Source organism: Callithrix jacchus, chromosome 2 (genome assembly GCF_049354715.1).
Source record: "Callithrix jacchus isolate 240 chromosome 2, calJac240_pri, whole genome shotgun sequence".
Classification (NCBI taxonomy): Eukaryota; Metazoa; Chordata; class Mammalia; order Primates; family Cebidae; genus Callithrix; species Callithrix jacchus.
The window spans coordinates 197,947,492-197,971,758 of NC_133503.1; the positions used below are offsets into that span (position 1 = coordinate 197,947,492).

The 24,267-nt window shown below is 45.3% G+C and overlaps 1 protein-coding gene across 1 annotated transcript in view; it reads left to right on the plus strand.

Annotated features, from left to right (window-relative positions):
- The first annotated feature begins 12,155 nt into the window (after positions 1–12,155).
- Positions 12,156–24,267, plus strand: part of CFAP90 (cilia and flagella associated protein 90) — a 28,863-nt gene continuing 16,751 nt past the window's right edge. The window contains exon 1 of the mRNA XM_002745131.7: positions 12,156–12,411. Coding sequence (XP_002745177.3) covers positions 12,262–12,411 — 150 coding nt within the window. The 5' untranslated portion in view covers positions 12,156–12,261. The remainder of the gene's footprint in view (positions 12,412–24,267) is intronic.

The window sequence follows — 24,267 nt, forward strand, 5'->3', positions numbered from 1 at the left end:
AATGGAATTTCTGTCACGGCCCTATGGCTTCTGCAGCAAGGCACAAACTGGGTGTTTTAAAACAACAGAGATTTACTCTCTCACATTGCTGGAGGCTGAAATCACTGACCCAAAATCAAGGTGTCAGTACGGTCATGCTCCCCATGAAACCCCGAGGGGAGAGCCTTTCTTGCTTCTTCCAGCGTCTGGTGGCGACAGACATTCCTTAGTTTGTGGTAACATAACTTAACCGTCTTCCACCTTCACGTGCCGTCTTCCCTTTGTGTGTGTGTGTGTGACCCTGTGTCTTCACGTGGCCATTAATGTGCACGTGTCTCTGTCTTCACATGGTGTTCTGGTTTGGCTGTGTCCAAATTTCCCGTGTACAGGGATGCCAGCCATATTGGATGAAGGCTTACTCTAGTGGCCTTATCTTGATTACATCTCTAAGGTCTCTATGTCCAAATAAGGTGACGTTCTCACATACTGAGTCAGGACTGCCGTGTCTTTTTTGAAGGAGGGGCAAGGGACACAATCATGTTGAACCTGTAACATGTTGAGATGAGAATTATATAAGACATTAAGCAAAGTGCCGTTAGCTAGTACTAGTCCATGTCCACCCCATCATACTTCTTACTTCACTTTAGCTTTGGGGGCCTATTTACATATAATAGAAAATGGAGACTAGATGAGCTAAGATCACTTTTTGTCTCCAATGACAAAGCTTGACACTTGAACGAGAGATAGGTAGGTAGGTTCTGCTATATCCATACACCTAGGTGACCTTGCCACTCATTTGGGACCTGGCTTGGAAGGATTGTTACACCTCTCTGAAAGTAGGTCATTAGCTGATTGACACTTTTTCACAGCTGTTGGATGACTTAAAACAGGTGTTCCTGACACTGAGCCTAAGGTCTGTTCCAGATCACATCAGGCCTCAGAAACCCTTTCACACCTCCTTGCAGCTAGTCTCCATTCTAGTGTCGTCTTCTGCCTTTTGTGAACTCAGATTCACTCCCTGGCCTCCCTGGCCTCTGGTCCACCCTCACTGTGCTGCACACTGTCCCCATGACTCAGCTACTTCCTGGTGTGAAACTCATCCGAGAAATGTGGTGTGAGGTTAAAAGCATACAGTTTAAAGAGCAGAGAGGGACTTAACCAGCTTAGCCACATGAAGAGGTAATGACAGTCTGTTATAAATGCTATGAAGAAAAATACAGCCCGAACATTTCTTCACATGCGCTGTTGACCTAAGCCCATCTCGTCCATTGCAACCCCTTTCCTGCTCACAATCAGAGGCTCTTCCTTCTGCAGTTCTCTCACTTGCAGCCTCTGCTGAGCCTGTCTCATTTGACTCTCCCCAACCCTCTTCACGTATGCATTCAGCAGACACTCACAGCTCCGATCATGCTGGGCACACTCAATACTCCAGCTCCAGGGCCAAGTAGGAAAGAGTCCCGGCCCTGGGGGGCCTTGAAATGGGTGAGATTAACAGATTCGTGAGCAGGCAATGGGAATGGTGAGGCCTCTGGCACCCCTGACTCACAGACAAGGCTCCGGGAAAGCAAAGACTGCGAGCCCACCTGGGCAGTGAGAGCCTCAGAGTGATTTGTAAGCTGAGTTTTAGAAGGAGGAGAAGAGAGTCTGCGGGTGCAACTGCCATGGCTGGAACACCCAGTGCAAAGCATACAGGGTTGGCTGGGGAGGGAGGCTAGATCTGCCTCTGGCCCCGTTCAAATTTTAATCCTAATAAAGTACATGAAAATAGTTTAGGATAATAGATAGATATAAGGTTGCCGGTTTCACTAACGAATAAATTTTTTTTGACAAGCTTTGTCAAATCATAAAGCCAAGTCCTTTTAAACTGAATTCTCATGCTGACGAATTTGCATGTGTATACCCGTACAAGCAAAAGCGATGTGAATATTTCATTGCAATTACACATCCAATATGATGGATCTTGCAACTATATGTTTGACAGTATTTTTAATAATTGCATAAACTTGCTATATTTGTTTTCAAAAGTAAAGCAAAGCAAGAAAAACGAGTGAAAAATTGTTTTACTTGCTAGCATGTCTTGCAGCAACAGTGATATTCTTTGGACCTGTCAATAGGGGGCAGCAAAGTTCAGGACTTTGCGCTGCTGGGGTTGACACTAGAGGATCTCTGGAGGAAGAAGAGGATCCTCTTTGTGTGTAGATGGCAGGCAGGAGCTGTGGAAGAGCATGCTGACAGTTCTGCCTCAACGAAACAGCCAGTCTTCTTTACCTTTCCTTACCTTCCTCTAGGTAACGAGTGTGCTTCTCTTGGGTACATGTGGACACTTACTATTTTTACATGGAAGAAAATACAGGAAGGAGCAAAATTCTCAATTTGATAGAATTCTGGGGAAGCAGGGAAGTAGTCAGTTCCTTCTAACAAAGGTATACCTACTAGAAGATGTTGTGTGCAAATCCAGAGAGGAATCTTGGCTCAGTGAGGAAGTAGGCAAACTATCCCCTTAGGGCTGAGATCTCCTAAACTGGGACTATACCCAGCTCCATTACTTGGTGTGGATCGTGACATGAGATACATCTTGTAAGCTGTTTAGCCCAGTTCCTGGAAAATAGTAAACAGTGAACATGAAGTGCAATTATTGTTATTGGTACATGCGTATTCATTCATTCTCTATCACACAGCTCATGGTGAGAGCTCATGTAAGGCACAGTCTATAAGAAGGAACATGGCTGGGTTGTTGATCAGGACTTCCAGCAGTGCCACTGTGAGTCTTTGACAGCTGCTTTTGTTAATTATCAAGGATATAGTGCTAAGAAACTTTGTTCGCTAAAGCCTTTGTCGTTTGAAATCAGGTCGATAAAAATGGAACATCAAACTACAGTCTATATGAACTGAACCACCTGGCCCAATCTGACCAATGGAGAAGTAGCTTCAATATCCCCCTCAATCGCAGAGCTCTGGATGTGGGAATTTTGCAACAGCATTCTACATGTATCTTCCCTTTGAGGGACCTGAATCAGCTTCTTAGGCCAAGCTTACTGCTAACTCTTTGGCACGCAAACTGGCTGTGCTTGAGTCTCTCCAGCCCAGCTTCACTAAATTTTACTGAAATTCACCCCTCCCCATAACAGCCCTGTCTGGTCCTGTGTTTGGCTCCCTGTCTCTTGGCTCCTGGGTTGTGCAGTCTCCCTTGCTGCACCAGTCAGGAAACCTGACTTCATGTTGATGTTCTCCCCCTGCTGGGCTCCATCAAAAGAAATTTTGCCTTCATCCAGTACTTGCAATCCCATCTAAGAAAAAAGCACACGTCTCCCTCTCACTCCCACAGTCTCCGATACAGAGTGCTCACAGTGTGTGGGCTAAGCTGATATTTTGGGTTCTAATGTTTACAAGAAACAATCTCTTTTAATAACCCTACTGTTTTTGCTTGCATAACAGGAAATTTTGAACACACATAAGAATTGAAAGAAAAGTATAAGAACTGAAAGAAAAGCTGGTTCAGTGGCTCATGCCTATATTCCCAGTGCTTTGGCGGGCCAAGGCAGGAGGATTACTTGAGGCCAGGAGCTAAGATCACGCCACTGCTCTCCAGCCTGAGCAACAGAGCAAAACCCCATCTCATAAAAGAAAAAAGCATAATAAGTTCACAATTCCCCCTATTTAGCATGAACGATTACCATGATTTTCCAATCATGTTTCATCTAGCCTATAACTTTTTCTTTTTTTTTTTACTGAAATGTTTCTAGAGAAATCCAATCTATCATATGATTTTACCCTAAATACTTCAGTATTCATCTATAACTGATAAGCATTTTTTCTTTTTTTAGCTAATCATTCAGCCATTGTTACAAATAACAAAATTAATAATTATTCCCTGTCATCATTTAATGTCTAGTCTATATTCTAAATTTCCTGTACTGTCTAAAAAATAGTTTTTAACTGTTGATGTTTTTGAATCAGGATCCAAAGTCCACATATGACTTTTAGAGATTCTACCACTAAATTTAGTCTCTTATCTCTATAACTGCCACTCTTTCTCACCTGGTTTTCATGCCATTCAGTTACTGGTGAAATTAAATCAATTGCCCCTGTAGAATGTCCCACCAACACATTTGGTGTTGTCTAACTTGTTTCTCCATCTATCTGCTGTATTTCCCATTAAACCAAAGGGCAGATCCAGAGACTTGCTTCAATTCAGCTTGAATGACTTGGGAATGATGCTTGAGAGGGGTGCGACCTATTTCCTCTGTACTGCCATCATTTCTTGTGAGTGATGGTCTTTAGGATGGATGAGTGAGTTCCTGTGTTGTCAGCTTGATCCCTCCACTGTGTGGTCCCCAGGCCTCTCTCCTGACATTTGTGGTCAAATCCATTATTTGACTAGGTGCTGCAAAATGAAACAAACAAAAAAAGCAAGACAAAACCATTTCCTAATTCTATTATTCTACTTGTATTAGCTTGCAGTCTTCTACAAAGGAGGATTTTCTCCCGTTAACTATTTGTGTACCCTGAAATCAAAGTTTATTCAGAAAAAAAGTTTCCTTCTTTGTATGCATTTTGAGAACAAGGGGTTGGTGGTCTAGTCAGCTTTGTGTTTGTTCTGGGATGTCTGTGAACTCGGGAACGTCTGTGGATTTGCCGTGCATCAGTCCTCTGCAGTCTTCTTCCTGACGCTTAGATTGCTCCGTTTTAGGACAGTGGGATACCCTTCAGGTTGTCCCCTTTGTCCTTTTGACATTGTCATGTTAGTTTTTGGTATTTTCTTTGCAGAACAGAATGTCCCAGCTCATCTTATCCATTTCTGGTCTCAGACTTGGGATCAGGCCTCTCTCTAAGGAACCCTGGTTCCTGCAGGGCAGTGGCACTCATTGCTAGAGTTTCAGTAGTTTTGATGTAACATTTTGGTCATTTTTATTTCAAAATCAGTAAGATAAAAAACAAAATTAAATATTTATTTATAAGTCTCAATTCATAAAGTTGATACTTAAAGTTACTCACCATAGGGACTTTATCAATTGGCTGAGTGGTCTCCAGGACAAGCCCAATGCTAACCATGCTTTCTAAGTCTCCCGACAGTATTTATGTCTTTTTACCAAGGAGGAAGCATCCAATAAAGACCTTGTCTAATCCCACCACATACTGCTTCCCCAGTCTGTGATGCAGTTAAGATGCGTTTGCAGAATGGACAATGGCTTCCTTGCTCTAGGAGCCAGGGTCATGCTATTATTGTCACTGTAAAATAGCAGCGACAGAGAGTCTGGAGAGGAATGCCAGAGGTTATTTGGGCTTGCGCCTTTGAGTTCATAATGCGTAAAATTTTCTGGGACACTGTATTAGGGTTTCCTAGAGCGACAGAACTAATAGGATATATGTATATATATCCTTTTATTTAATGTGTTTATTAAGTATTATAATATATGTACTTACATAGTTTATTTGTAATATAAATATATATAGTTTACTTATATAATACTTGTATAGTTTATTTATAATATATAATAATTATATAGTTTATTATATAATACTTTTATAGTTTATATGTTTATTAAGTATTATATAATACTATATGACTAATAGGATTGTATATATAACTAATAGCATATATATATCCTTTATATATATATATACTATATATATATATATGGTATTTATTAAGTATTAACTTACACAATCACAAGGTCCCATAATAGGCTATCTGCCAGCTTGAGGAGCAGAGAGAACTAGTCCAAGTCTCAGAACTGAAGAACCTGGAGTCCGATGTTCGAGGGCAGGAAGTGTCCACCATGGGAGAAAGACGTAGACTGGGAGTAGCCAGTCTCCCCTTTTCACATTTTTCTGCCTGCTTTATATCCACTGGCAGCTGATTAGCTGGTACCTACCAGATTAAGGGTGGGTCTGCCTCTCCCACTGACTCAAATGTTAATCTCTTTTGGCAACACCCTCACAGACACACCCAGGATCAATACTTTGTATCCTTCAATCAAAAAAACACTCAGTATTATTAACCATCACAGACACATAGAGGGCAGTCATCCTCCTAGCTAGTTACAAACCTGTGTTTCTACACCCCTCTTCCTCTCCACCATCATGTAACATACCAGATGTAGAGGAATTCTTACTCCAAATTAAAGTCCAGTTACAGTGAGTTTACAGAGCAATTTTAAAATAAAATAATTGTAGAAGCTTTTAAATTTAAAATGCAGACATTAACCTTACGTTTAAGACCTCTGCACTATCAACAGAAGAGTTAAACGGTGGGGGGTAGGGAGTGAGTTGGTGGTATTTTAATGTCTTCGCAGGTGGCTTTCCCTCCTGGTTCCACCACAGCTAACAGAGGTTTACAAGGTGGGGTGAAGCAGGAAACCTGGCTGTCGCTGTGTTTCCCAGCTGGTGAGGTGTCTGACTGAGAATCACCGGCTATACCATCCTTTCCTTCAGGCCACGGCTCTGCCTCAGAGTAGTCTGAGAACCCTCATACCAACCCCTACTTTCAAGATACTTGTACATCTTTCAGGAGGAGCACCCACTGGCCATGTTACATGTGCCAAGTCACTTATCCTTCCTTCATGTCGGTTTTCTCAACAGCATTATGAACTAGATGGGTCTTCCCAGCTTAAAAAGTCTATGGGTTTAGGTCAACTCAGGATAAATATAACATATATGCCATGCAAGATGCAGTGAAGCCACAACTAATGGGACTTGACAGCTGCCTTCACTGGTTTCTTCTTACTGCCTCACATTAATAGAAAAAGCACTTCAAAAGCTTCTGTTTTGTTCAGATGTCAAGAGAAATGGCAGGGAATTTCAGTTGCAGGGTGGCCTCTGCTCCTCCTGAACTCTCGTGAACTATTTTCCTTCACTGATACGCTAGTGCCCCTGCAAGGGATTTGCTCACATGACCTACTGGAGAGATGCAGGCAGCAGCAGTCCCATCAGGTGGGCATCGCTGTGCTGTGGCCAGGGCGCACTCGGTCAGCCTAACCAGAGCGGTGCAAAACGGTGCACAGGCTGTCAGCTCCGAGTGCCTGTGTAAATGTGTGATGCTGGAATGGAATTTGGAGGCTGCACAACCCATAATACTAAGGTTGTCATTAGAAACACTGAGGTGAGGCCAAGTGTGGTGGCACATGCCTGTAATGGCAGCACTTTAGGAGGCTGAGGTGGGTGGATCACTTGAGGTCGTGAGTTCCAAAGCAGCCTGGCCAACATGGTGAAACTCTGTCGCTACTAAAAATACAAATATTAGCTAGGTGTGGTGGCATGCACCTATAATCCCAGCTACCCGGGAGGCTGAGGCAGGACCGATTCAACTTAGAAGGTAGAGGTTGCAGTGAGCCGAGACCATGCCACTTCACTACAGCCAGAGCAACAGAGCGAGACTCTGTCTCAAAAGAAAAAGAAAGAAAAGAAAAGGAAAGGAAAGAAGAAAGAAAGAAAGAAAGAAAGAAAGAAAGAAAGAAAGAAAGAAAGAAAGAAAGAAGAAAGAAGAAAGAAAGAAGAAAGAAAGAAAGAGAAAGAAAGAAAGAAAGAAAGAAAGAAAGAAAGAAAGAAAGAAAGAAAGAAAGAAAGAAAGAAAGAGGGAGGAAGGAAGGAAGGAAAAGAAAGAAAAGAAACACTGAGGTGGATCTGATCCTCTGTATGTGTGATGGTTAATAGTGTCAACTTGATTGGATTGAAGGATGCAAAGTATTGATCCTGGGTGTGTCTGTGGGAGGGTTGCCCAAGGAGTTTAACATCTGAGTCAGTGGGCTGGGGAAGGCAGACTTATCCGCAATCGGAGTGGGTGCCATCTAATCAGCTGCCAGTGCGGCCAGAATATGGTGGTGGCAGGTAGAAAAACATGAAAAGACTAAACTGGCTTTGCCTCCCAGCCTACATCTTTCTCCCACGCTGTATGCTTCCTGCTCTTGAACATCCAAGTTCTTCATCCTTGGGACTCAGGCTGGCCTCCTCGCTCCTCAGGTTGTAGATGGCCTATTGTGGGACTGACATAGTTTGGCTCTGTGTCCTCACCCAAATGTCATCTTGAATTGTACTCCTGTAATTCCCATGTGTTGTGGGAGGGACCTGGTGGGAGATAGTTTGAATCATGGGAGTAGTTTCTCCCACATTTTCTCCTGGTAGTAGCAAGAGCCGATAAAGTTCACAGTCTGAGGGCAGCCGGTCTGGGGGCAGCCTTCCTCAAGAACTGGAGCAAGGTCCTACAACTCCTTTATCAGGAGGAGAGGCTCTTGCCCCAAGCCTGCCATACAGCGGGTATCTTTACGATACTGAACGCTGCCACCCGGGCCATGAATTCTTGTCCTGGTATAACTGTTTTTCCCTTAAATCATGCTCTGCACTGTGTCTGCTCTAGGCATTCCTTCGATTATAAGCTGCTTATTCCTTAATTCGTGCTCTGTACTTTTTCCACTCTCGGCATTCCTCTGATTATAAACTAAGATATAATTATAGGTATATATGTAGGGAAATATTCTTTAGGCACTCATACTATCAACTATTATACGATTATATATAGAGGATTACATAAAGGGATTCTACAAGCCCTGATTCTATAAACTAATATATGATTATATAAAGGATTATATAAAAGGAAATAGCTGAGTAGTAACACTATAAAGTGAGATATTCTTCAAGCCCAAACTGTGCTCGAGTTCTGCTTAGCTCTCATTCCTCCATGCCGATATGGGGCTACCTGCATCGTCAGGCCTCACATCTCATTCCACCTTCGTCTCTGAGGGACCGTTCCAGGGGGTGTGACTCAGTTGTGAAAGTAGCATCTCACCTCTAGTAGATGCCCCTGTCTTCTGCTGCCAGCCCCAGGGCTCCTTGGACCAGTGAGGCAAGACACTGCAGGGGAGCCTGTGAGGCCCTGGGGCAGGGGTCGTAAAGCTGAGGAGCCAGCGACTGAAGGAATGAGCCTCCACTCAGCAGACAAGAGCAAGAGATGCAACACGCCTCCATGTTGCTCCTCTGGGGCAATTCTTCAAGGGTCTCTTCAGGCCCCTCAGGAAGGTCTGAGCGTGGCCATGCACCAGCCACCCTCAGCAGTGACCTGGGTAGTGCATCCTTGCTGTTTCTCCTGGGTCTCGCTCCTTTTGGTCCCTCTCTCCTGTTTCCTATGATCACCTCCGAGATAAACTCAGGCCCTTGTCTCAGACTCATCTGTTAGAGGAAACCTGAGCTATGGCAACTGCATTTATTCATTTGGTAATAAAATACTTGAGTTCCTACTGTATCCCAGAGTTGAACCATCTGTATAAGTTTGTTCTCGTGCTGCTATAAAGAAATATCTGAGACTGGGTAATTTATAAAGGAAACAGATTTAATTGATTCACAGTTCAGCCTGGCTGGGGTGGCCTCAGGAAACGTACAATCATGGCAGAAAGCAAAGGGGAAGCAAGGCACTTTCTTCACAAGGTGCAGGAAGGAGAAGCACCAAGCGAAGGGGGAAAGAGTCCCTTATAAAACAATCAGATCCTGTGAGAACTCACTATCACAAGAACAGCATGGGAGAAACGGCCCCCATGATTCAATTATCTCCACTTGGCCTCTCTTTTGACACATGGGGATTATGGGGATTAGAATTCAAGAAGAGATTTGGGTGTGGACACAAAGCCTAAACCATATCACCATCCAAGAAGAAAACGATGTAGGTAGCCTCACCCTTGAGAGCTCTTGGTCTAGGACATGACAAAATGTAATCTACTGAAATTGAAGTTAGCAGATTTACATCGGTATAGCTGCATAGACTGTACTAATTTCTTTTACTAAGAAATTGTCTCAGTCTCAGTTTTAGCTGAATTCTCAAGATAATTGGATTTGACTACCTTCACTTTCCAAAGTATGATACCAGGTCACTGAGGCAAGGCTTACAAAATCTTGTGACCATTAGTTGACCTCTCTTGTGTCAGTGGAGATACTGAGAGATGAGACGTCAACCACCACCTGTGGAAGTCTGTCTTGCAGACCCTGACTTAACGATGGATGAATGAATGCACTCTAACATCTGGTTCACTGATTCAAATGGGCTAGGGATGGGTCATCAGTGGCTTTTAGAGGGTGAAATGCAGCCAGTCGACCAAGAGCCCTTGTACATCCACACATTTATTCAGTAAATATTTCACAACAAAAGTTCTAAGTCAACACACTTGTGAATAATTAACATGGTTAAAAGAGTGGTTTTATGAATGATAAAAGCTTTAGATTCCAGGTCCAGAGGAAACACTATTAACTACTATTAACCAGTAATTCCCCTTTGATCTCCCCCTGAGAGGACCTTCCAGCACTAAGTTTACATAAGTAAACAGAGTAGAGAAAAAGGGATGTGGGGTCTTTGGCCTTTTCAGTCTTCCAAAAGGTTTGAGGCTAATCTGTAACATTCCCTAATATTTTCCTAATATTTTGCCAGCCACCCCTAGTGAATTCCAAAAGAGAGAGGTTGAGAGAAGCAGATTATAAGGGCTTTAAAAAAACCATGGCTGATGCTTTAATGAGGCTAAAAACTTATGAGTCATGCCTTTTATGATTTCAGCCCATGGGAGAAAAATAAGATCCCCTCTTTCTTCACATCACATGTAGGAGAGATGGTGCTCCATCTCCAAGCACCAAGGATATGTCACCCTCTCCAAGTGATTCCAATGAGGTTGATAGGTCTGCCAGGCTTAGGGACATGGTGGGCAGGTGTCTGATCCTTGACTTGTGATTGACTCATGTTCTGCCTGCTCATGGAGCAAAGAGCTGTGTCCTTGGGACAAAGAAGGCACATGGATTTCTCAGGAAGCTCATAGGGACCTATGGGGCCGGGGGAGAGGGGGGAGAGAGAGAGCAAGAGCGAGAGAGAAAAAAAAAGTGGCAGCACCAGGATGTCTTAAATCCTGCCCAGAAGGATCTCTAGGACTCTGGAGACCTCTACAGAGTGAATCACCAGGTGCCTTGGATTGACAGAGGCATCTTAAGCCACCAACCTGCATCACAGAATTGCAAACAAGAGATTCCTACCTGGTTGCAGGGGTGGGGAAGAAGGCAGTGCACAGCTCCTTCCATTGTCCCATAAGACCTCTCCATCAGGACCCTGTCTGTCTGTTCACCTTCACCAGTTTCTGGATTCATGAGGCCACACCACCCCACTTCCTGCTGCCCTTCAAACACAAGATTGCCTCTGCTTCAGAGGACCAAGTCGGCTTGGGAGAGATTTCCAGACTCACGGAACTGGCTTTTCATTATTGCTCTGTTTCATCTCAATCGTAACCTCCTCAGCAAGGCTGGCCTTCCCAGGAACCCTGGCTAAAGCATTTCCCAAGCCTGGGTCATTATGTTACCTTTTTTAAAAAACAAAAAACAAAAAACTTTTTTTGGCTCTACACCCACTCATCAGGAGTAAAAAACTCAATATATTTTCAGTAAATGAAGAGCAGGTATTGACTCAGCATTCAAATCGAGGTCCAACAGATCCACATTGGTGAAGAGTTGCAAGAGCCCTGCCCAGAGCAGCTGAATTCTGCCAGATTCTGTAACTTCATGCAGCTTTACACCTGCACTGGCCAATACACTTGGCCGCCGAGCAACCGAAAGGCAGCGAGTGCCATTTGTTGAAATGATAACGTTTTGGACATGCTGAGTCAAATAAGAAATGACACACGTGGTTCTCATCATGTGTCTATTGGACAGCGCTACCCCAAGCCTAGGCAAGTCATTTGGCTTCTTGCTGTCTACTGTCTTCTCCAGCCGACTGTAAGCTCCCTGCGGACAAGGCCTGCTCCGTTCAAGGTTGGATCTCCAGCTCCTGACACACGCTAGGTGCTCAGTCACTAACGGTCACGCGAAGGAGTGAGGAGTGAGTGAAGCAGGGACTGCTGCCTGGAAAAGGTGAGGGGGCTGGAAACGGGTGGTCCCCGAGGCATCTCCCACCCGGGACCTCGGCCGCGGCCGCTCTAGCAGCCGGGCTACTCCGGGTCAGAAGGAAGCAGAGACCTGGGGTGCAGCCGAGGCGCCCGGAGGGAGGAGGGAAGGGAGAAGGGGAGGGAGAAGGGGAGGGAGAAGGGGAGGGAGAAGGGGAGGGAGAAGGGGAGGGAGAAGGGGAGGATCGCCCACCCCAGCCCCAGCCTGGCCCCATCTCCGGGCAGCTCGGGGTCTCCAGGCGGCGGTTTCCAGGCAACGGCCGAACACAGCCGCGGGCTAGACGCGGGCGCTGCCAACCTGAGGCCGGCGGACTCCGACTGGGCACTGGGCGGGCAGGAAGGACCTCGGTCAAGGCTAGCGGCCCCGGCGCTAGTCCGGGGCGGCATGGAGGACGAGGAGGAGGAGGAGACCACCGCGTCCACGCTGCGGGGCAAGCCCAGGCGGCTGCCCGTCTCGGCGCTTTCCGCCTTCAGCTACATCCCGCCGCGGCGTCTGGACCCCAAGGAGTACAGCTACTACTACCGCCAGGCGCGGGTGAGGACTGCGGGCGGGGTGCAGAGGCGGGGAGGCGGGGCAGGCGCGGGCGGCCGCGGAGGGGCTGGGAGAGGGGATCACCCCTGCGGAGGGGTCCTGGGGGCGGGGCTCACCCAGGGGGAGAGGGCGCGGGAGCGAGGCTCACCTTAGGGGAGGAGGCCTGGGGGCGGGGCTCACCTTAGAGGAGGCGGCCTGGGGGCGGGGCTCACCTTAGGGGAGGAACTCTGGGGGCGGGGCTCACCTTAGAGGAGGGGTCCTGGGGGCGGGGCTCACCTTAGGGGAGGAGGCCTGTGGGCAGGGCTCACCTTAGAGGAGGGGTCCTGGGGGCGGGGCTCACCTTAGGGGAGGAACTCTGGGGGCGGGGCTCACCTTTAGGGAGGCGGTCTGGGGGTGGGGCTTGCCTTAGAGGAGGCGGTCTGGGGGCGGGGCTCACCCTCGGCGTGGGGGCGGGGCTCACCTCAGGGTAGGCGGCCTGGGGGCGGGGCTCACCTTAGAGGAGGGGTCCTGGGGGCGGGGCTCGCCTTAGGGGAGGAACTCTGGGGGCGGGGCTCACCTTAGGGGAGGAACTCTGGGGGCGGGGCTCACCTTACGGGAGGGGGACTTCAGGGTGGGACTCCCCTTAGGGGAGAGGAATGGGGCGGGACTCACTTTAGGGGACTTGGCCTGGGAGCCGGGATGCGCCGCCACGATCACAGCGTGGATGGTCCCTGGGAGGGGCTGCAGCGCTAGGGATTGGGGATAGAGCTCCCAGCGTGTAGGAGCCCTAGAGGAGGAGAGCACCTTCGGGCAGGGACCCTGGGGGCAGGACTTCACTTCACTTCCAGGGGTGGGTTCCGAGGGGCGGAGCTGGACAGCCTGTGGAGGGGGCCGGGTGGGAGCAGTCGTGACTCTCTGCACAGTCAGCTGGGGAGACAGGCTGGGCGAGCTCCCATCAAGGCGCCTGGACCTCAAAAAGTACAGCTAAGGCGACCACCAGTGTCAGCTGAACTCTTTGGAACCAGGGAGGAGCCGGGGGTGAGAGTGGATGTCTCAGCTGGGACTAGGGGCTGAGGGTCGCGGGAATGCTCAGCTGGGACCCGGTGCTCTTCCGGAAAGGGAGTAGGAGCCACTAGGTGTCAGGATCCCTCAAAAGCTCAGTGGCTCTGCCGGGACAGCAGGGCGCTTTTTCTGCCCAGGTTCTGGAGCGGGTCGCGGGAAGCTGGGGCCGCCCAGCGGGTCTTTCTGCAGGTCTGTCTGCGGCGGGCCCAGGGTAGCAAGGAAACAAGGCCTTGCCCGGATGGTCCAGGGCGCGGGAAACCCGCCGCCCTCCTGCAAACCGAAGACCAGGAAGAAGAGCTGGAGAGCCGCCTGAAGGGAGGGCTGGACTGAGAGCGGTCACTCTGTTCTGTCCCGGCCCCAGTGGTCCGTGCCCTTCCTGGGATGGGCTCTGCGGGTCTGCGAAGGCCACCTCCCATCAGCAGCCAAAGTAGCAAAAAGTAGCAAATTCAAAGCCAGCTGGGGGTCATCTACTCCTTTCTTCTCACCATTGTTCCTAAATGTCTCCAGTATGTCTTGCTCAGGATGCAGAGGCAGGGGCCTCATTGCTGAAAAGGAGCATTCATTGGGGACCCTCAGCCTGCGGGCATAACTGGGACAGGCCTTTCTAATTCAAGTTGTCCTGGTGGCTTGAGTGGCTAGAGAAGTGGCTATAGATTAGCCAGGTGTCTGGGGGGAAGGAGATCGTTCCCTTATGGTGTACAAGGTATTACCAGAAAATGCATCCTTCCTTTTCCCCCTCCCGTCCCCACGATCCTAGACCTCAAATAAAGCCCTCTTCTGATCGGGTCGGCACATATTGGCCCGCATGCCACACATAAAGTGTAAGCACTCATGGACAGCCTCAATGGAAGCAATCGTGTTTCTAGTTTAGACAACTGCTGTCAGTTGAATTGTGTCCCCTTGAAATTTATGTTTTGGAGTCCTAATCCCCAATACCTTAGAAGTTGAACTTATTTGGAGATAGAATTTTACAGAGATAATCAAATTAAAATGAAGTCATTAAGATAAGCGCTGTTCTAGTATGACTGGTGTCCTTGAGAAATGGGCAAATTTGGATATAGAGGCAGACATGCATGTGTTAGTCCTTCTCACACTGCTAACAAAGACATACTTAAGACTGGGTAATTTATAAAAAGAGGTTTAACTGACTCACAGTTCAGCATGGCTGGGGAAGACTCAGGAAACTTAAAATCAGGGTGGAAGGGGGTGCAAACAGGTCCTTCTTCACATGCCAGCAACAAGAAGAATGAGTACCCAATGAAGAAAGAAGACCCTTATAAAACCATCCAGTCCAGTGAGAACTAACTCACTATCAGGAGGACAAGATGGGAGAAACTGCCCCCAAGATTCAGTTGTCTCCACCTGGTCCCTCCCAGGACATGTGGAAATTATGGAAACTACAATTCAAGATGAGATTTGGGTAGGGACACAGCCAAACCATATCAGGGAGGATGATGTAAAGGGATAGAGGGAGAAGACGGCCGCTTACAAGCTGCAGGGAAAGGTCTGGAATGGGGCATTCCTTCACAGCGGACTGCTTGATTCCATACTTCTGGTGCCAGAACTGTGAGACAATGAATTCTGTTGGTTAAGCTACCTCATCCGTGGTACTTAGTTTGTGCAGCCACAGCTGACAAATACAGCTGCCATAAACCTCAGCCGGTTGCCAGGAGGATCTCTGGTATCTGATAGCTCCTCTCTGCTTGGCCTTTAGCAATATGCAAAGACATGGGGGGGGAAGGGACATTTGCAATCAGATCTGTCTCTGCAGCCCTGTTTGCCTGTTCTCCCAGGCTCGACTATCCACTGGGTATTAAGACAGGGGAAAGGACACGAGGGGATGATAAATTCCCAATCTCATTGCCTCCAGGGACTTCAGTTTTTTCCTCCTGGGAGCAGTATGTTTTGAAAGAACTGCTACCTATACATAATTTCATTTATTAAATGAATTTTACATTTTAAATATTAAATACTCATGTGACTGCCAATAAAGTCATGATTAATGCATAGCAGTAATGCACAGCATGAGATAAGCAGCTGAAAGAGTAAGGAGTCTTGTTGTGTTAAGTTGTTCTACGTTGTTTTGCTAAGAGGAAATAAAATTCTTCTGACTGTTGGTCAGAATAAAAACACTGGTAGTATGCCACTTTTTAGGGGTCCTGTAAATAAGATAAAATATACATCTGGGGGCACCAGGAAAAAGAGCAGCACCCCCATCCCTGTGGGCCAGTTAACTGCCTAGGGAAAGAGGGTGGAATTGAGCCTGGCAGGCCCAGTTCATTCTTATATTTACTAGTCCAATAAACAGCACACCTTCCTGGGACCAAACTAACCAAAGGGCAGAGAGATGGCCGAGGTGTGAAGTGACAGGGACTCCGTCACTTAGAAAGAGGTCATTTGGGAGTGGGCCAGAAATCTGTCCCTTTAATGCAGGGGTCAGTGAACTGAGGCTCCTCGGCCAAATCTGGCCAGCTGCCTATTTTAATAAATAAGGTTTGACTAGAACACAGCCTCACACCTATGTGTTTAGCGTGTCTATGGTTACCCCAGAGTTGTGTAGATTTGGCAGAGACCACGTGATCTGCAAAGGCTAAAAAAAAAGTTACTACCTCACTCTTTACAAAAAAAGCTTTCTGCCCCCTGCTCTAATGTATCACTACCTTCTGGAAGGTAGGTATGGAACTTAAAACAAATTAATGCAAAGTGGATTTTTGAAAGAAAAGGTAATTTTTTTCCATGCAGTTTGGATAGTTGAGGTCACAAACAAATTTAAGTCCTGAGACCACACAAGATAGTGATGTAACATAAATGTTAACATCTAAGTTAAAACAGCCTTGAAAGCAACAAGAATAACAAAAAAACATGTTGAAGCCCATTTGACAAATAGCTACCAATGGTAATAATCCACTCCTCGGGATGATATAAACTGGCATTTAATCAGCTGCAGGACCAAAGAACCAGAGTCTCTGACCTGGAGATTCTTTGGAATAGAGAGGGTAAATTCTGTATCACAGGTTTGCTAGAGGACTCAGTTAAACCTAAATTTACTGTAAATAATTTCAGGCCTTAATTTGGAAGGCCAAGGAGGGTGGATCACTTGAGATCAGGAGTTCAAGACTAGCCTAGCCAAGATATGGTGAAACCCTATCTCTACAAAAAATGCAAAAATTAGCTGGGTGCCGGTAGTCCCAGCTACTCGGGAGGCTGAGGCAGGAGAATCACTTGAGCCTAGGAGGTGGAGGTTGCAGTGAGCCAAGATCATACCACTGCACTCTGGTCTGGGTGACAGAGCAAGACTTCATCTCCAAAATAATAATAATACGAGCTGACTGGTAGAAACAGTATGGAATTAGTTCTTAAGCCAATGCTATGGTCTGAATATTTGTGTTCCCCCAAAATACATATGTTGAAATCACAACCCCCAACGTGACAGTATTAGGAGGTGGGTCTTTGGGAAGTGATGAGGACATGAAGGTGGAGCCCTCATGAATGGTATTATCACTCTTGTTAAAAGGACTCCAGAGGCCGGGCGCGGTGGCTCAAGCCTGTAATCCCAGCACTTTGGGAGGCCGAGGCAGGTGGATCACGAGGTCAACAGATCGAGACCATCCTGGTCAACATGGTGAAACCCCGTCTCTACTAAAAATACAAAAAATTAGCTGGGCATGGTGGCGCGTGCCTGTAATCCCAGCTACTCAGGAGGCTGAGGCAGGAGAATTGCCTGAACCCAGGAGGCGGAGGTTGCGGTGAGCCGAGATTGCGCCATTGCTCTCCAGCCTGGGTAACAAGAGCGAAACTCCATCTCAAAAAAAAAAAAAAAAAAAAAAGAATAAAAGGACCCCAGAGAGCTCTGTTGCCCCTTCCAGCATGTAAGGACACAATGAGAACGTGCCATGTAGCAACCATAAAATGTTCCCTCACCAGACACCAAATCTGCCAGCGCCTTGATCTTGGACTGCCCAACCTCAAGAACCTTGGGAAATAAATGTCTGTTGTTTATAAATCACCCAGTGTATAGGTATTTTGTTATAGCAATGTGATGGGACTCTTCTGTTTAGTTTATTTCTGTGTGACACACAATAGTGTGTGTACTGATTAGCTAGTAGCACAGGCTGAGCAATCCTAGGCTGAGCAAAATATTGGCTCCATGTTGACCAGTCATGCCGTCTTGCCATGCTACACACACACTGTTCCATTCTGCCCATCTTTAAGGCAAATGGCACCAACTTCACAGAGCTCTTATGTGAATGACTTTAATTAATCAATGCAAAGTGGCACAAAGTAAGCCCAATGTAAGTACAGCTGTTATTACTATTTGCTTTTGTTGGTGACTCTTAGAGCTGCTTTTCACTAAGTGCTAGGTCCCAGTGGCAAATCTCATATCCCTGATCCTCGTTTGCTGTAAGAAATTAACATAAGTGAAGGCAAAATGTGAGGGTCAATCTGTGACTTCTAATCCTCTAAAGCAGTTCACTTCAGGGAGCCCACAGAGTGGATGCACTGAAGGCTGCACACTTATTTAAAGCCCCAGTAATGCCTCCAAATCGTAAAACAAATTTGTCATCTAAAGCTGCCAGCAAAAATGTGATTGGCTTCTGTACTGCTCCCTAGGGAGTTCTAGTAGCATGGGCTTTGCCCATAAAATATGGTTCCTGTGGCAGCAAAGCAGATTCTGTTCAACGGTGTTTTTCAATTACTTTTTTCTTCTTCTGCCTTGCGCAGCATTTCTGCTGCAAAATGAAAAAGCAGAGCCAAGCCCTTTTATGAAGGTTTTGATTAAATTTTTCAAAGTCGAAGAGCTGCATTAAAAAAAACTTATAAGTGGTTTTAGAACTGCTTTCCCTCATGCTGAGGGGGCTTGTGGATAGCTCTGTCCTGAGTGAGGCTTTGCTGTAAAGGCCCCACCTTAGGTTTGGTGGGATTAGCTGGCTTTCCTTCTCTATATATGGTGGAGACAGAAGCTGACTGTTTCATTATGCATCAAGGACTCTACCTCCCTGAGCACTGAAGTTCCCTTTGCCAAGTGCAGCCAAGCACCTTACACAGGTGCATGTTGACATGGTTTAGCAATATGTCCCCACCCAAATCTTGGCTCCAATTGCAACTGGCACGTGTTGAGGCAGGGATCAGGTGGGAGGTTATTGGATCATGGGGCAGTTTCCCCATGCTATTCTCATGATACTGTGTGAACCCTCAGGAGATCTGATGGTTTAAGAGTGCACTTCACCCTTTGCTCTCTCTCTCCCACCAGCATGTGAAGAAGGTCCTTGCTTCCCCTTTACCTTCCGCCATGATTGTTAAGTTTCCTAAGGTCTCCCCAGCCTTGCAGAACTTTGAGTCAATTAAACCTTTTTTTCTTTATAAATTACCCAGTCTTAGGCAGTTCTTTATAGCAGAGTGAAAATAGGCTAATACACATGTTAACTGTTCAGAGCCACAAAGGAGAATCTCTGAAGGGCCTGTCAGTATACAGACAGTGCTCAATATGAGCCTCTCTGGGTCCTCTCTATGGAGCCTCTCCCTTAGCAACCAAGCACCTTTACCACACACACTCAGCCACTCCAAAGGAGCTGTCCGGGGAAGGTGAACTCAGTTCTGCTGCTGGTCTGACTGTCAATATCTAGGCAACTCTCCATCATCCAGCTGACTTTTAAGCTCACATGCCTTTCCAGGAGAATTCATACCAGCCCAATTAAATTATGAGCTCTCCACATGGATACTTTGTTTTCTCTCCCTATTTTTATCCTTTCACCAATTAGTATCTAAACTACTAAGCATTTTCCTTAGTTATCTTGTTGTTTTCTCCCACTAAATGTGAGCTTTGTGAGGGAAAAGATTTACCTTTATCTCAGCTATGTCTTCAGCAGTCGAAGGAGTGCCTATCTGACAGCTGGCACTCCATAAATAACTGTTGCATGAACAAATGAGGAATGAACAATTGGAAAGCCACATTTTTAAAAGAAAGGGATAAGTCACTGATTCACAAAACTAGCTTCTTGGACTAAGTAGGGGTTTGGGTTTGGATTACCTGCTGCTTTGGTTATCCTTGTCCTCGTTCACCTCCTCTGGTATCGTCGATGGCAGTGGGCTATGGTTTCTTCTCTCACTTTGCTAGTTGCATTTTTCGCCATGCTTTGACCTGCTCCTGGAAAACTCAAGGCTTGGGGGAATGGGGCTGAAGGTCTTCCTCCAGAGCAGGTAGCTCTTTAAAAAGGGGTTGGTTGGGAGGCTGAGCCCAAGGCCCAGTTTCTCTTACAAACCCATCTGTGAGGGAGGAATAAATAAAAGGGGAGGTAGGCCTGTTCTGGCGGAGGCCTTTCATATGGAATGAAATACCAGGAGTGAGGAATCCATGTTCCTGTAAATCAAAACTCCCATGTGAGCATGTGCTCTGTGTCTTCATTGAGTGCTTGTTTGTAGTGATATGCATCTAATTTTTTTTTAATATTAGGACATATTCACACACAGATCACACAAATGTGGACACATATATTTGCAGCTTGCCCATTTCATTTAACAATATATCTTAGTTTTTCAAAATCACCCACTTTTTATTGTACTTTAGGTTCTGTGGTACATGTGCAGATCATGCAGGATTCTTGCATAGGTATATACATGACAATGTGGTTTGCAGCCTTCATCCCCCTGTAACCTATATCTGGCAGTTCTCCCCATGTTATCTCTCCCCAACCTCCCCACCCCCTGCTGTCCCTCCCTTAGCACCCCCAAACAGACCCCAGTGTGTGATGCTCCCCTCCCTGTGTCCATGTGTTCTCATGGTTCAACATTCGCCTATGAGTGAGAACATGTGGTGTTTGATTTTCTGTTCTTGTGTCAGTTTGCTGAAAATGATGGTTTCCAGATTCATCCAGGTCCCTACAAAGAACACCAACTCATCATTTTTTACGGCTGCATAGTATTCCATGGTGTATATGTGCCACATTTTCCTTGTTCAGTCTATCATTGATGGGCATTTGGGTTGGTTCCAGGTCTTTGCTATAGTAAACAGTGATGCAGTGAACATACGTGTGCATGTGTCTTTATAATAGAATGATTTATAATCCTTTGGATATATACCCAGTAATGGGATTGCTGGGTCAAATGGAATTTCTATTTCTAGGTCCTTGATGAATCACCACACTGTCTTCCACAATGGTTGAACTAATTTACACTCCCACCAACAGTGTAAAAGTGTTCCCATTTCTCCACATCCTCTCAAGGGTCTGTTGTCTCCAGATTTTTTAATGATTGCCATTCTAACTGGCATGAGATGGCATCTCAATGTGGTTTTGATTTGCATTTATCTAACGACAGTGATGATGAGCATTTTTTCATGTTTGTTGGCCTCATATATGTCTTCTTTTGAAAAGTGTCTGTTCATATCCTTTGCCCACTTCTGAATGAGTTCGTTTGTTTTTTTCTTGTAAATCTGTTTCAGTTCTTTGTAGATTCTGAATATTAGCCCTTTGTCAGATGGGTAGATTGCAAACATTTTTTCCCATTCTGTTGGTTGCCGACTCACTCTAATTTGTTTCTGGATTGTTTCTTTTGCTGTACAGAAGCTCTGAAGTTTAATTAGGTCCCATTTGTCTATTTTGACTTTTGTTGCCAATGCTTTTGGTGTTTTAGTCATGATGTCCTTGCCTATGCCTATGTCCTGTATGGTTTTTGCCTATGTTTTCTTTTAGGGTTTTTATGGTGTTAGGTCTTATGTTAAGTCTTTAATCCATGTGGAGTTAATTATAGTAAGGTGTCAGGAAGGGGTCCAGTTTCTGTTTTCTACATATGGCTAGCCAGTTTTTCCAACACCATTTATTAACAGGGAATCCTTTCCCCATTGCTTGTTTTTGTCAGGTTTGTCAAAGATCAGATAGTTGTAGATGTGTGGTGTTGCCTCTGAGGCCTCTGTTCTGTTCCATTGGTCTATATCTCTGTTTTGGTACCAGTACCATGCTGTTTTGATTACTGCAGCCTTGTATTATAGTTTGAAGTCAGGTGGCATGATGCCTGCAGCTTTGTTCTTTTTGGTTAGGATTGTCTTGGCTATGTGAGCTCTCTTTTGGTTCCATATGAAGTTTAAGGTGTTTTTTTCCAGTTCTGTGAAGAGCTTGATCAGGATAGCATTGAATCTATAAATTACTTTGGGCAGTATACCTATTTTCATGATATTGATTCTTCCTAACCATGAGCATGGAATGTTTTTCCATCTGTTTTTGTCCTCTCTTATTTCATTGAGCAGTGGTTTGTAGCTCTCCTTGAAGAGATCCTTACATCCTTTATTAGTTGTATTCCTAGGTATTTTATTCTCTTTGTAGCAATTGTGAATGGCAGTTCGTTCTTGATTTGGCTCTCTTTAAGTCTGTTGTTGGTGTATAGGAATGCTTGTGATTTCTGCACATTGATTTTGTATCCTGAGACTTTGCTGAAATTGCTTATCAGTTTCAGGAGATTTTGGGCTGTGATGATGGGGTCTTCTAAACATACTATCATGTCATCTGCAAATAGAGACAATTTGACTTCCTCCTTTTCTAATTGAATACCTTTACTTCTTTTTCTTGACTGATTGCTCTGACTAAAATCACCCCTTTTTAAGGGGTATAAGCAAGTGACACAAGAAAAGAGACAACATTTTCCCCAATAGCTTTGACCAAGAGGCACATATAAGATTAAATTCAAGTTTCAGCTCCTGTGGATTGCTGTTTCTTCCTGAGTTAGGAATTGCTGGGCCGGTGGTGGTGGGGTGAGTAGAAGCTAGTATCAGTGGAGAAGGAAAAACAATTAACTCCACAATCACCAAATTTCCAATTGGTGACAAGTTTAACACATAGGTAAATGCAGAAATCTCTGAATCAGAGCACTCTTAGAAATTGACACAGAACCAAGATCAGAGGGAAGAATAATTTTTACTTCAGTCAAATGGCAAAATATCTAGATTACTTGAAAATTTATAAGAGTTTCAAAACTTGTGATATTAACATACCAGGAGAAGACACAGAATCCTTTTCACAGGATAAAACAAAAACCCAAAGAGAATAGTTGAGTATTCTCTTTTCAGAAAAACCTAACATTGTGTCCTTGGCAAGCAACAGTCCTCTGAGATACAGAATTTTGAATGCTGTTAAAATTAATGAAAATGTCCTCATTAAGCTTCACACAATACCAGACCTCTAAGGAGATGCTCTGGATTTATCAGAAGTAAATTGAGGCCCTTATGAATCAAAGGAAACTATTTTGGATCACCTTGAGGATTTTCAGTTTTAAAAGTAGGTTCTTTATCCCTGGACAAGCAAACTGACAGGAAGCCTCAAGTTGAGAGGCTTTGAGAGGTTGCAGTTCTGTGGTTTCTGAGGACAAGAAATTAGGTAGCCCACTCATAGTTTGATTAGCATATGAGACAAGGTGGGCTAGGATGTGCTGTGAAGACACTTCCTAAACTGGAAGAGACTCAACCCGCAGTGTGCTGGAGCTGGCTTGTATGACTCACAAAAGCCAACTTTCAGCATTTCTTCTAAGCTCTGCATTTAATTGGTAGCCTAAAATTGACCATGGTTGGAGGATTTACACCATAGGAATCATCAAACGCTACACATCAGATACCTTTTTCTCTCCAGAAAGTGGGTTGTTCAACAGGTGCACCAACAGGCTTAACATAATAACCATGACATCATAAAGGCTTATTTTTTTTTCTCATGCATGGCCCAACATTTATGTTTCTCCCAGGAGGCTTTTAGTATAATTTCTTGGAAATGCAAGCTCCTTCTTTTTCATGGTTTCACTATTGCTAGAACCTGGGAGTCCTTACGATTTTAGAGTCATTTGTTGGATGCTCTGAATTTATCAGCCAGTGACTCGGGGGAGAGGGCTTGGAGGACTGCCTGGAAGTTTTTCATGGGCCAGGACTAGAAGTGGTATTCACTAGAGTCACCCACATTCCTGGTCCCAACTTACCTGTGAGGAAAACTGGGAAATGCATCTTCTGCTTGTTCTGGAAGAGGTAGTATGTGTGATGAACGCATAGCATCACCCCTGCCACAATTACATGACAAAGGGTATTATTTTTTTTCTCTTTCTTTTTCTCTCTTATAGAACTTACTGGTTTAACCTTATGGTGGAGAGTAAATTAATGCTTTAAATAATCTGAAGGGGAGGAGAAAATAAAGGACCAGGGCCCCAGTTTGCTCAAAACCTTACACCAGTTATTTGTGTGAGAGTGTGTGTAACTTCTGGGAGTAAGAGTGATTCACAGGTTTGGAGGAGTCATGGGCATAATGGCTACTTCCAACCAAGTGTGTTTGCCTGGTGGCTTAAAACAACAGAAATTTCTCTGTCTCTTTTTTTTTTTTTTTTTTTTTTTTTTTTTTTGAGACACAGTCTCGCTCTGTCACCAGGCTGGAGTGTACTAGCACGATCTCAGCTCACTGCAACCTCCCAGGTTCAAGCACTTCTCCTGCCTCAGCCTCCCAAGTAGCAGAGACTACAGGCACATGCCACCATGCTCAGCTAATTTTTGTATTTTTAGTAGAGATGGGGTTTCACCATGTTGGCCAGGATGGTCTCGATCTCTTGACCTTGCGATCCGCCTACCTTGTCCTTGCAAAATGCTGGAATTACAGGCATGAGCCACCACACCTGGCTAGAAATTTCTTCTTTTAGTTTTGGAGGCTAGAAGCCTGAAATCAGGGTGTTACCAGGATTTTTTTTTCGAATTTCCAACTTTAAATTTGTGAAGGATATGTAGGTTTGTTTCATATATAAACATGTGCCATGGTGGATTGTACAGATCATCCCCTCACCCAGGTATTAAGCCCAGTATCCATT